The 12793-nt window shown below is 43.1% G+C and overlaps 1 protein-coding gene across 1 annotated transcript in view; it reads right to left on the reverse strand.

The window, feature by feature from the left end:
• FAT2 (FAT atypical cadherin 2) overlaps positions 1-12793 on the reverse strand; it is a 201800-nt gene that overhangs the window by 104302 nt on the left and 84705 nt on the right. The window contains exons 7-8 of the mRNA XM_078653414.1: positions 11910-12185; positions 8237-8447 (exon numbers count right to left, since the gene is read on the reverse strand). Coding sequence (XP_078509540.1) covers positions 8237-8447; positions 11910-12185 — 487 coding nt within the window. The remainder of the gene's footprint in view (positions 1-8236; positions 8448-11909; positions 12186-12793) is intronic.

Consider the following 12793-nt stretch of genomic DNA (forward strand, 5'->3'; position numbering starts at 1 on the left):
ACTTTTTTACCAACAAGATCAAGGCAATTCAGGCCTCTTTTTCGGAGAGTGCAGAGGAGGGCCGCCGCGGCCCCGGGTTGGGGCTTGGGTCATCGCCCACGCCTGTCGCAGTGCTGGCAGATTTTCCAGCTGTCTCTAGCGAGGAGTCCCGGGTGTTGCTGGCCAGCCTCAAATCAGGCTCGCCACTTGACCCCTGCCCTGCCAAATTTTTGGCAGGGATGGCGGCGGTGGTGAATCCCCTGGTTAATCCCATCCTCAATACCTCTCTGAGGGAGGGGAGCGTTCCTCGCACCTGGAAAAGGGCGATGGTGATCCCCCTCCTGAAAAAGCCTGGCCTTGACGCCGATGTTTTGGCCCATTATAGGCCAATTTCACTTCTTCCGGCTTTGGCGAAGATCACTGAAAAACATGTCCATGGCGTCTTGTCGAGCTTTCTCGAAACTAACAATCTGCTCCATCCTTCCCAATCCGGATTCCGTTCTAATTTTAGCACGGAAACGGCGTTGTTGGAGGTCTCTGAGATAATCAGGGAGACCTTGGATGTTGGTGGCAAGGCCATGCTAGTCATGTTGGACCTGTCGGCGGCCTTTGACACCGTCCCCCATGAGGCGCTCCTCGCCAGGCTCTATGACATCGGCATTAGGGGGACGGCGTTCAAATGGTTCACGTCTTTTCTGGAAGGCCGCCGCCAGACGGTCTGGGTTTCCCAGAGCTCCGCCGAGATGCCGCCTTTGGGAGTAGGGGTTCCACAGGGTTCTGTGTTGAGCCCGTCATTGTTCAACATCTATATGTCCCCTCTGGCGGCGGCGGTGGAGGCTTGTGGGGCCCGGATCGTCTCCTACGCCGACGACACGCAACTTCTCTTCACATGCGATAAAGATCTAGCATTTGATGGAGAGAATATCCGGGGTTGCCTGGGCATGGTATTCGATTGGCTCCAGCGGAACAGCTTGAAGGCTAACTCCAGTAAGTCGGAGGTTTTATTCTTCGGCTGTGCCACTGACCCTGAGTGGCGGCTATGGTGGCCGTCTGAAATGTGCCCTCCCGCCCACTCATCAGTGGTCGCTAAAAATCTTGGGGTTAAACTGGACAATAAGCTCTCGCTGAGAGCGCATGTCCTGGGTCTGGTCGGCACCTGTTTCGGCATTCTGAAAATGCTCCGCAAGTTTCTTCCACTGCTTTCTGCGGAGCATAGGCGGATAACCGTCCAGGCGCTTATCGGATCCAGGCTGGACTACGCCAACGCCCTTTTTCTTGGCCTCCCTGACTACCTTGTCCAGCGCTTGCAGGTGGCTCAAAACTCCGCTGCCCGTGCTATCTTTGGTTTGCATAGGCGAGCCCGAGCGTCTGGGCTGCTGCAAATGCTCCACTGGCTGCCTATCCGGAAGCGGATTATGTTTAAATCCCTGACGCTGATGCACAAAGCACTTTTTGGCTCAGGGGCTGGGTACCTAAGGCGTAGATTGGCTTTCTATCGCCCAACCCGTTCACTACGGTCTGAATCTCTTTTCACAGCTGTGGTCCCGCGTGTGAGGAAGGCCCGCACTGGGGGCCGTTCTTTCAGTTGTAAGGCCCCCCAGCTATGGAACACGCAGTACCCCCAATCTGCTTCAGTTTAGGAAGAACTTGAAGACGTGGCTTTTTAATCTTTAGTTTTTGTAGGGTGGGTCCTGCTTTGTCTGTCTTCTGTATTTGCTTTTATTGTTATGTTGTTCTGTATTGAGCTGCATGTGGAAAGCGCCGGGACACTCTTTTAGAGTAGCCGTGCGCTATATAAACCTAGTTTAACATAACATATGTAATGTCATGCGTTGTAAAGGCATGCGTTGTAACGGATCCTGCGTTGTAATGGTGTGCGTTGTAACGGTGTGCGTTGTAATAGTTGGGTTGTAAGGGTTGTTTCCCTATAGGGCTACTGTTGTAATCACCACACAACACTTAAGATAGGTTATTAATCTTTAATAACAGGAGAACAGCCTGTACCTCACAATTACAGGCACCTTTCCCTCAGGTCACCTGTTAGCAGCCGCAAACCTCCGTGACATCATCAATTGAATGGCATGACCTTACACAATGAGAACACTCTAAGATATACAGGAAGAGCTAAACTGCTCAAAACCCCAATACAACAGCTAAATGTACGAAAGTTGGCAACAACGATTTCCTAATTGTGATTTTTTGTGAATTGCAATTTGGAAATTGCTACTCCTAATGAATGAAACTCTTTTGAGTTTCATGTGATTCGTAACGGGTTGCAAGTAGACCTACCTCATGAATATTAATGAGGTAGGTCACAATTTGTGACCCACTAAGATTCGCTACCATCACAGGGATGGTGGCCTGCTTGAGTCAGCAGACCACCATATCTGTGATTGCTTTTTAATAAAGCAATCTTTTTTTTTTTTAAATGCAGCCCGTTTTCCTTTAAAAAAAAAAAAAAAAAGAAAAGTTTAAATTGCACTGGTCCTTTGAACCACTGCCTACTCTTAAAAAATATTTTTTCAACCATTCTCAAAGGGGAAGGGGTCTCCTGGGGACCACTTCCCATTTGCAAATGGGTTCCATTTGCGAATGGGTTACCACCAACTATGAGTTGGTGGTAAAGTACAAATGTTTTGCAACCGCATTTTGGTTGCAAAACATTTGTACATATCAATGCGAATTGGTATTTGGAAGGGATGTCCTGAGCACGCTCCTTCCAAATACTGATTTGCAAACCCAAACTGAGATTTGGTAACAGGTTACCGAATCACAATTTGGGATTTGTACATTTGGAAATGCTTTTTGCGTTCACAACGACCCGATTCTGCGAATTGGGACATTTGCAACCTCAAAAAGACTATGTACATCTGGCCCACAGTTCTACGAGAGGTGAACGACATCAAAGAGAAAACTCTCCAGCTTATCTGAAAAGACAAAACAGACCAGACCTCCAAAACAGCACCCAAACTTCCGTCTAATCACCCGCCCGGCTTCGTCTGACAGGAATTCCTCTTCTTTCTGGCACCAAGGAGCTGCCTCAGCATTTGAAAACAAAAAACTTGTCTCATCTTCACTAACTCTCAACTTAGCAGGGAACAATAATGATGCCTCCAGTCTACAAGAAAATGCGTCCTTTTTAACATCCTAAAGGGCCTGCCGACATCTTGGTGTTGTAAGGCTCATGACTGGCAATAAATGGATCCTGTATCCCATCATAGCCATTTCTTAAGTCCTATATGCAGCACAAATCAACAATCCGTGCTGGTTAGGGCTCAACCCGCCAACTCTACCAGCACCACTCCTACAGCACTCCCCCTGTCTTTAGAGCAGCTGTGAGACAGACGTGTGACTTTGATCATTATCATTGAACCACTGTATCACAATCCAGGACTGCGTTCCACAGCACTTGTTGAACCTCTGATTTCAAATCAATACAAGCAATTAGGGCTCGTAGCCCCAAAATGTGTAACATCCAGGCTCTGGCCTCATTTTCAAGGTGCTCCGAGTCTGATGAACATGCACAATCATGAAATGAACATGACTGCTACAGGGTTTCACTGCGTTCATTTACTGTGTTTCCCCTTTCTTCAAAATGATGTTTCAGGAGCCCAAACTCCCACTTAGCTCTCAAAAGCCGGCCCCTACATCTCTCTAGAACCTATTCCATACTTGTTCTCATTGCTCATTGTGGACCTCTATAAGTCTCTCATGGTAAACATATAAATAGTTTGCCCTTTGTTAAATTTTTCCTCCCTGTGTCAGCTAATTTGCCTTCTCGGGGTCGACTGAGAGAAGGGGACTTTGGGAAAAAAGTATCCCTGTTCCTTGCAAATCACTGTTTGGTGTTGATGGAGCAGGATTTTCGCAAAGTAAACCTGCTCGGATTAAACCTCTCTCTGTGTGTAAGATATTAACAAAAGATGTGGAATTAACTGAGAAAAACATTAACATGGGGTATTTAAAAAGAGAATCGTGAAAAATTTTGAGCACAAAAATGGTCCCAGCACTCTTTATGATGAGTGCGGCTTTCATCAGCCGCTGCCCTCAGTTTTGCTATTTAGAATCGTGAAAAATGTTCAGGAGGAAATGACATATGATTCCTGTAGGCTGTAAATGATTTCTGTACAGAAGATTGCAGGGAAGAACAATGTTAGATGTTTTAAAGGGGTTTGTTTTTCTTCATAAGTATTAAAGCTGCACTAAAACGTGAAGTGCAGAGTAAATAAATGTATTATTGAAAGAGCCTATGTGAGTGATAATAATTGCAAAAACACTCAAGAAAGAATATGTGTGTTTATACTAGAATAATATGAAACTAAAATAAATAACGTGATGGAGCTTTTTATGTGTATCATTAGTTTAAACCATATTTATTTTTTCCTAGAGAAAAAGGCACGCTTTACAGAGAAGGCCTCCAACCACTGTTAGGTTTAATTTGCTTTTCAATGTAGGCTTCCTGCAAAAATAATTGTATTCTATGACTTACAATGAGTGTTCTATTATTCCTTGCTGACGTTATTTGGTGATAACTGCGGAACTTCCTTGCAGACCGGGGAAAACGTTTATTCTTGTGGATAACTGTCCTAATGAAATGTTACAACAGTCAGGGAAATTGAGCGAGAGCTTCAGAAGGATGATATCTTGGTTTCCTCTGCTGAAGGATAATGACGACAGCATGTTTCTAACAAAGAACTTTTGAAAGTCAGGTGCAATGGAGATGGTGTGACTGAAAACCCTACATTTCTGGACCAATGACAAGTGTGAATGATCGAAAGTAGAAACAAAGTTAGGGATGGACTTTAGAATTTAGGGTATAATTACTAGTGTTAGATACTATTCAATTAGTCGAATGATGTTAGGCGTTGAGTGTTGCGATTTGAGAGATAGCCGTAATGCTGCTTCCTTTCCTTTGGCTGGATGATTGATCAGATTCTGACTCGTTGACTTTGCGCCTCACTACTTTGTTACTTTGCCCCAGCTTTCCCTTCCAGCCGGATGTGCTATAGTTCTTCTAGGTTTGTATGATTACACTGTAAATGCAATGATCTTATTGCAATGCTCTTTTGTCTCTCTTCTCTTATCCACTCACTCATGACTCGTTAAATGAGATGTTATTGCAAATTGGTTGATCTCTCTCATGTGAAAATCTGTGATTCTAAGCTGTATCGCATGATTGATCATTCACATTCTTTAAAAATAGACAAAGGCACGTTGATAAGTAATCAGAGTCTGTCATTATTGATTAATATGGTTAATGTGATTTATATTTTGTATTTTAGTTGTTTGTAGAATATTACCTTTGTTGTAGGTCCTCGTGAGTGGGGTATTATCCGTCTTACAATAGTCAGTCCCTAATAACTCTCAAAAGGTTCACCGGCGGACCAAGTTGTTAGAAGTATGGGACAACTTTTGTCTTAGCGAAAAGCCAGGTGAGTTTGAAATTAGTCATTGGTGTAGAGAAATGTTACCCCCGCTTCCACGGCATCAGTGTTTTTGAGTGTCATTCTCAACTGATGTGATATAACTGGCCTCGAGGCATAGGCAGTCTTCAAACTGCAGAGAGAGGACACAAGGAGCAATGACAGCCTGACTCCCATGTGTCTTTGAGGCAGTCACACCCAACACCACACCTCAGTGCCACCACTACCTCTATGTCCAACCGCTTACTCCACCATCCAGTTTTACAGAGACGCTCATACAATTCCCCAGGCTAACTGACAGTGGCCCACAAGTTTGACTGGATGTGCGTCCAGCACCCACCATTTTCAAATGTGAGAGATGGATCCGATACAAGAGCTGTGTCAGAGCTTCAGAAGCCAATGGCAATCTTGGAGCCTGGCAAGCTCCACCCTCTTTGTTTTTAACAACAATGGCCTCGGAAACTTGCCACTGAAATGTAGGTGGGCGAATCTTGCTATTTAATTTTTTGCATCAAAACTAGGCGTGGGCATAACTGGAGCAATTCTCTCTAGTGTAATTACTCGTAATTACTGCACAATTACTTGTACTTAGGAATAAATGTGTGGGAAGCGTAATCCAGCATTTAGCTTTATGTTCTTGGTACAAAATTCCCCCTTGCATCCAAAATGGCCAGAGGATGCATTTTGTGCTGAGAAAACGGTACTAAATGCTACAGGACACGAACAGCAGTAGCCAGACATCGCTTGATCTCTCTTAGTTCATTGTTCCATGGGTCTCTGGTGGGGTAGAAGGTGTTCAGAAGTCCCCAATGGGAGCAACAGTCCCTCTGAGCCACAGCCCATTTGCACTTACCACCACCCACTGTCCTCAAACGTTAAAGATGGCTCCGAAACCGGAGCAGTGTCGGAGCTTTTGAAGCCTTTGACCATCCTGGATCCTGGCAAGCTCCACCCTATTATTGTTTTTAATGACCTTGGAAGCTTACCACTGGAATGTAGTGGGAGAATCTTACCATTTAATGAATGGCAGCAAAACCAGCCTTTAGTGAAATGAGCAGATTCTATTCTCAACGAGTGCGTGCAATGTACATTTAGCTAGGAATCACAGATATGCATTTAATTCCTCTTGTAGAAGCTCCTGTTTAAGAGATTGTGGTGCTTTCCTTTCAATCAATCATGACCAAACTGGGTTGCTGAAAGAACCTTGGATGTGCTCGGGCAGGGAGTGGCAGTAACGTGCTTGTAACAGCACTTGACAACTCACTGTAAAGTGTTTTTGTATGTTTACATTATGCATATTTAGGATCTGATGCTTGAGGAAATACCGCAAAACCACAAGCTGTTCTGGTTTTGTGCCAAAACTGGATTATTCCCTCGGGGGAAAATACTTAAAAGTCTTCACAGGTGCAAATTATGGAGAAATCACCTTTTGCCCCTTTTATGCTACTTATGATTCACAGCTTACTACAAAAAGATTTGATTAAAAACCTTGATGTCTTACTCCTCTGATAAGCACAAGCTCACAAAGGCTTTTGAAGCCATGTCCCAGACAAGAATAATGACAGCTACTTAGACTTACATTGGAAAGAAAGTATGGGGCATATTTACAAGCCCCTATCGCCACAGAAACGTCACTTTTTATGATGTTCCTGTGGCAATAGGGGCTTTGTCTTATTTACAAGGCAGCGATAAGCCACTTAACGCCACTTTGTAAATAAGGCCCCCTTTCACAGCACACTTAGCATGAAAGGGGTGGTCAATGGGTGATGAGGTGAGCGTACCGCCGCAACAGCCATTGATTTTGACGCTGCCTCCTATTTACATGGGTATCGTAAATAGAAGGTAGCGCCAAAATTAAGACCAGGGAAAACTTTGTCTGAACATGGCGAAACAAGGAGAAATGCTTTATTTCTCCTCGTTTTTGCTGTTTCTATGTGTGCTGCAGTCTGCAGCACACATAGAAACAGCAAATTGCCATGAATGATTGTTTATGTGCAGGAAGGGACATAAACAATCATTAAAAAAATTATGATTTGCAAATTCTATGTGTGCTGCACAATGCAAAACAATCATTCCTTCAATTCAGGCGTCCTTGCGCTATTGTGCAAGGGTGCCTGCAATGACACGAGGCAGCTGAAATTGGTGCTAGTGCAGGGAGAGACGCAGGGTTGTGCTGTATTATTGTAAATAGAGCACATCCCTATGTTTCTAAAGTGATGGAGCGTGGCGTTAGCACTTTTGGAGCTAACCCGAACTCTGACACTTTCTTGTAAATATGCCCCTTGTCTCTCTTTGCAGATCCCTTTCAGAAGCTCTTTTTGTGGCACTTCACAGCAATATACGTTTGAGGAGCACTTAATGATGCGTGTGGTTAGTTATTCTAGAGCTCTGCTGCGTATGGGATTCAGGTCATGCAGACTCCTGGGCCTTCGTACGCAATTTACAAACGACAAGCAGGCAATAATGGGGTCTACACTGAACATATGAAGTTGTAAGACACATATTGGTGCATCTTAGGGGCTATTCCGAACAGTATTCATTCCACGTGCGTTTTACAAATATGCCTCTAACAGAGCTCTTAGACAGCATCCTAGTAAGAAACTGGTGAGTAACCACGGGTTGTATGGAATAAAACGCTCACGGCTATATATGATGCAGGTGCTTCAAGGTTCTGTGACCCTATTAAAAAAACTCCTTTGTCTTCTAATGCATCTATATAGTCACAGAACATCCAATGACCTGCAACCTCGGGCAGGTGTAATTTACAACATAAAATATCACAAATAATACAAATAACTACAAAAACAAGTTAAAACGGCCAGCTCCAAGCTCACCTGTCTGTATGGAGTATCTGACCTCCCCGTTCATCCCTTGGTCTTTATCCAAGGCTTGGACTTTTAGGATACTGGTTCCTTTCGGGGTTGAGATGAGGACATCTTTTTCATATTGAGGGATCAGGAACTGGGGCGGGTGGTCGTTGCAGTCCTCCACGTTGATGACCACCCTCACAAAGTCCCGCTTAATGGGCACCTCCTGGTCCCGCACCTGGGAATGAGATGGCATAGAATAATGAACAAAAGTGGCAGACATACTATGGAAGTCTCACCCTGCTGGCATCAAATGGCAGATTTCATCTGCACCGTCATCGGAGCAAGACAACCATACAGACAAGCATTGCATCTAAAAGGCCTGTAAAGTCTGAGGGAGAGCCAGTGTGTCCTGATGTGTACCTGAATTTCTGCCCATTGCTGTTAGCCGTTCAGACAAAATGATCCATTGGAAAATCTGCACATTTCTCTATGATTCAGACCAAAACTGGTTCTGAAGGCTTCAGCTTTCCACTTAACCATCGTAAGGAATCTAAAACACACCCTTTTGACATGACGGGCATGCATTTTAGGTGTTTTTATGATGTTCATACAGCACGGGACTTTCTGTATTTTAACATGGTACCTGTGCATCGAATACATTTGTGTGCGCATTGGAAGCATGGCGCCTACAAAGCAGGCCTGCTCGTTTTCTAACAAGGCCCTTCCATGTACTCACGCTAATAAAATATGTGCTTGGTCGTCAAACTTTCTGAGGCTCCTGTTAACTGGAGGGAGAAAAGAACATTTCCAGTTTCTAAAACACGAAAGCTGAAATGTGGTTATGAGGAGACATGACCTTAGATGTTCCATCTTGAGGAAAGGAGAGCAGATACCGTCACAGGATGCTTCCGTGTACTATCCAGAAGTTATTCTTAAGGGTCCTGTAGCAATACCGAAGCTGAGCGCGAGCAGACCACTCTTCACTCCTCACTCCAAACAGCTTCATGCATAAGAAAACGGTATATGTTGCCTGTTTTTCGAAGAGGATTAGGCACATGGACCGGTGGATGGAGGGATGTTGAAATAGGGAGTTCCGACTTCAGGCATAATAAGGAATCAGCGGGGCCTTTCATGACTTGGCATATATAAATGAAGTAATGTAATTAATCTGTTAGACAGCTACATATAACTTAGATTGGTTTAAATTAATGGTTAAGGGTTGTGTGATGAAATGTGGTTGTGAAATATCTAGCCTTTGCCCTAATGTGCATGTGACTTACTGAGCTGCTCACAATATTTACAATCATTCTAATTCAAAGTGGTGTATAATAAATAATGTAATAAAATGAAATACTATTCTGCGTGTTCGAATTCTGTAGATCGCGTGGGGCTATATGTTATCACCTAGAGATAAAATATTATCTTGCAGGTTTTGTTTGACTCCTAACACTTTTGCCGATATGAGTATAACTCAGCGAGGAAGGTTGTGAGCTGCCAGTTCTTCTTATCCCCGTAAAGGGTGCACTTTCCTTTTCGGGCTAAGGAAATTAACTGGGTGTGGCTCTAATAATTTGGGGTGGCACAACACTTAGCCAAGGGTATTGGCACAGAGGCATAGCTACCAAAAGTGCAGCAGGGGCATTGGCACCTGGGCCCACGGTTTGAGGGGCTATCTGGACAACAATTATGTTTGTGTTTTGCTACTAAACAGCGGTTGGAGACCCCATTTTCCTTGCTTGCATGAGGGCCAGGGCATCCTCACCAGGCTACTGCAGCAGCTGGTGCATCTCTGCATGGGAAGAGTACAATGGGATGTTTCATTCATGATATACCCACCTACCACTGTCCGTACATCAAAATATAATTCCCAGAAATTGTCGGACATAAATTGCGTATCTTATAAATAGTTTGCAAAAATATCATCGATTGTCTATTATTAACTCCAACAAAGCAATACTTTTGTCTATGATACTTAAGACACAATGTTTATGCCAGAAAATTCTATTGCTATGATATTCTACGACATTTCTACCACAAAGTAACCTGAGATCATCCAACAAGCTAAGATGATAAATGTAAAAAGCAGTTTGCAGCCATTATTCACCTGTGAAGGACTTTGGGGTCCACTTTTAAGTAACAATAGCAGTGCTACCCAAACTTTTTGGAATCACAGCCCAATGTTTAGAACAAGAAACTTTCGCGACCTGACTAGCTTTAGTGGACATGAAGTGGGCGATTTTCTATAGTAAATAAGCATTGTGTGCTAGCGCAATGTCATTTACAGACAGCACATTTTCCTTTGAAATGGCCACTAAATTTGCACAGACATGCAGTTGTACTGACACAACTATATTTGCACATACATGATAATGAGTGGAAATCGGGTTTTAGTGAATATTTATAATTTGTGCATCACCAAGTAAAGTGTCTTGATTTGTTTTGATCCTATTAGAGTCTTTGTTTTCATCACAATCAAGGGTTACAAAAAATGTGCTTCAGTTTTAGTTTTCTCAACTCAATGTGTACAGTTCATTTTCAGATACTTACATTTTGTTGTGTCTTGCAAAAAATACGATTCTACAGACCTTCCTTTCAGATTCCCAGTCCCCAAGCAAGATCATAACAATTCATTTTACTTTTCTTTCTCTGACTGTAAAGTGAGAGGAGTTTGAAGAAAACAATCCCCATGTTTAAAAAAGATGCAGCAGCTTGTCAGAAGATAGAACCTGATATTGGAGCTCCTTCTTTCAAGCTCAGCAAATGTGTGAGGATAAATACAGAATTTAAAGGTATATTTATTTATTGCTTGGACTATAGCAAACCCCCGAAAATCAGCTTGCGCCCCACCAGTGGGTTGTGACCCATAGTTTGGGAAATACTTAACTATACTCTATAAAGTCTTTTACCAAATGGCCTGAGATTTCGATTTTCATCCCACAACCCTTATTACGAGTGACCTGTAAATGGCGTGATATTTTTGCACCTGATGAAATCCAACTCCACAGAGCAGAATTTATTGGGTGCTATGAATATCACCTGATTACACATTTTTGTGGAATAACAGGAAGATGTTGGAGCTTACTGTACCAGATTCTGCAAGTACTGGCCAAGACCTGGCATTTTTGCCACAATACATTTTGGAAAGTTTGGCCTGTCGGAATTTATCAGGGGAAAACTCAGAGGTGTGATAATTATCACACAAATCGTAATTTTGATCTCTGTGGAAAAAGTTTTGCATAGGGATTGGAATTTGACCCTAAACTCATAATAAGGGCCCATGTGTCGAGATACCCAATATTTTTTCAAAATTTCTTTCTAAAGGGAAACATAACCTTTCTCCTAGATGTGATTTTCGGGTGAAATTTTGACTTGGCCTATGCTTTACCTGCTGAAAAATACAACGTAAGTAGAAAAAAAGGGCATACATCACATACGTATTGTATGCCTTCATTTAAGGAGAAATATTCTGGTGGAAAACGTTAATGAAAATTGTATTTTTTTAGATTGAGGACCTGGCCAGACATTCATCCTACTGCAATGTCTTCATTTAAAGAGAACTATTCCTCAGCCCACACAGAAATATCACAAGCAGGAGAGTTAAAGTTCCTGTCCATCCTTCGACCCCCACGGAAAGACATGCAAGATATTTGTGCAAGAACTTAACCAATTTCTGAAGCTCTAGAAGCTTTTTCCTTACCATCATTGTTAAGATGTGGTGCCTTGCCATCTCGTAGTCCAGTGTTGCTGCAGTAGCCAGCACCCCACTCATGGGGTCCAACTGGAAGAGCTTGGCACTCTCTGGATCCATGGTATCCTGAAGGGTGTACACCAGTCTTGTTCCACTATCTAGATCACTTGCGCTGACCCGGAGTATTTCCTGTCCTTTGAATGTGTCCTCTGGGATTGTCACCTCGTATTGCCTTTCCAGGAATTGAGGGCGATGCTGGTTGATGTCAATTACGTGTACGTAGGCCTGTTGGGTAGTAACAGATATAAGAACTCAACTATGTTGCCAAATTACTTCGAATTAAAGCCGTACTGTACTACAGACTTGATGAGTTTACTTATCTGGTTTCTGTGACATTCTAAATCAGTGACCTTTTTCCCCGCATTTCTTTCCGTTCATTAAATCGCACCACACTCTAACCACAAGCCATTACCAAAACAGTCAAATCACATTAGCACGCACCGCGTTAAATGTAGGCACCTTCTCTATCACACATACAGGAGCATGGTTTATAAATGTACGCCTCTGTGTCTGTAAACCAATACCTATCAGTGCAGATAAGGCTGCTATGTAGAATCAAAAGAACATAAAGAAAAGGTACAGCTAGGGCCTGAATTAGAGTTGAGTGGTAATGGAAAGTTCTTACCAGTGGATTCTCCTTTCTTCCGTGGAGGATTACTCATTATCATCCAACTCTAAATCATACCTTTGAGAAGGACATTCATTTGCTTGTGTCTTATTATAAACAAAATCGTTTTTCCTTTTATTTCAGCCCATCTTCCTTCTGTAGACCAGGAAAGTAATGATGCAGAAATAGCAAAAGTGCCAGGAGGCAAGTGGGCTGGGCTCGCTGA

This window comes from Lissotriton helveticus, chromosome 7 (assembly GCF_964261635.1).
Source record: "Lissotriton helveticus chromosome 7, aLisHel1.1, whole genome shotgun sequence".
Lineage (NCBI taxonomy): Eukaryota > Metazoa > Chordata > Amphibia > Caudata > Salamandridae > Lissotriton > Lissotriton helveticus.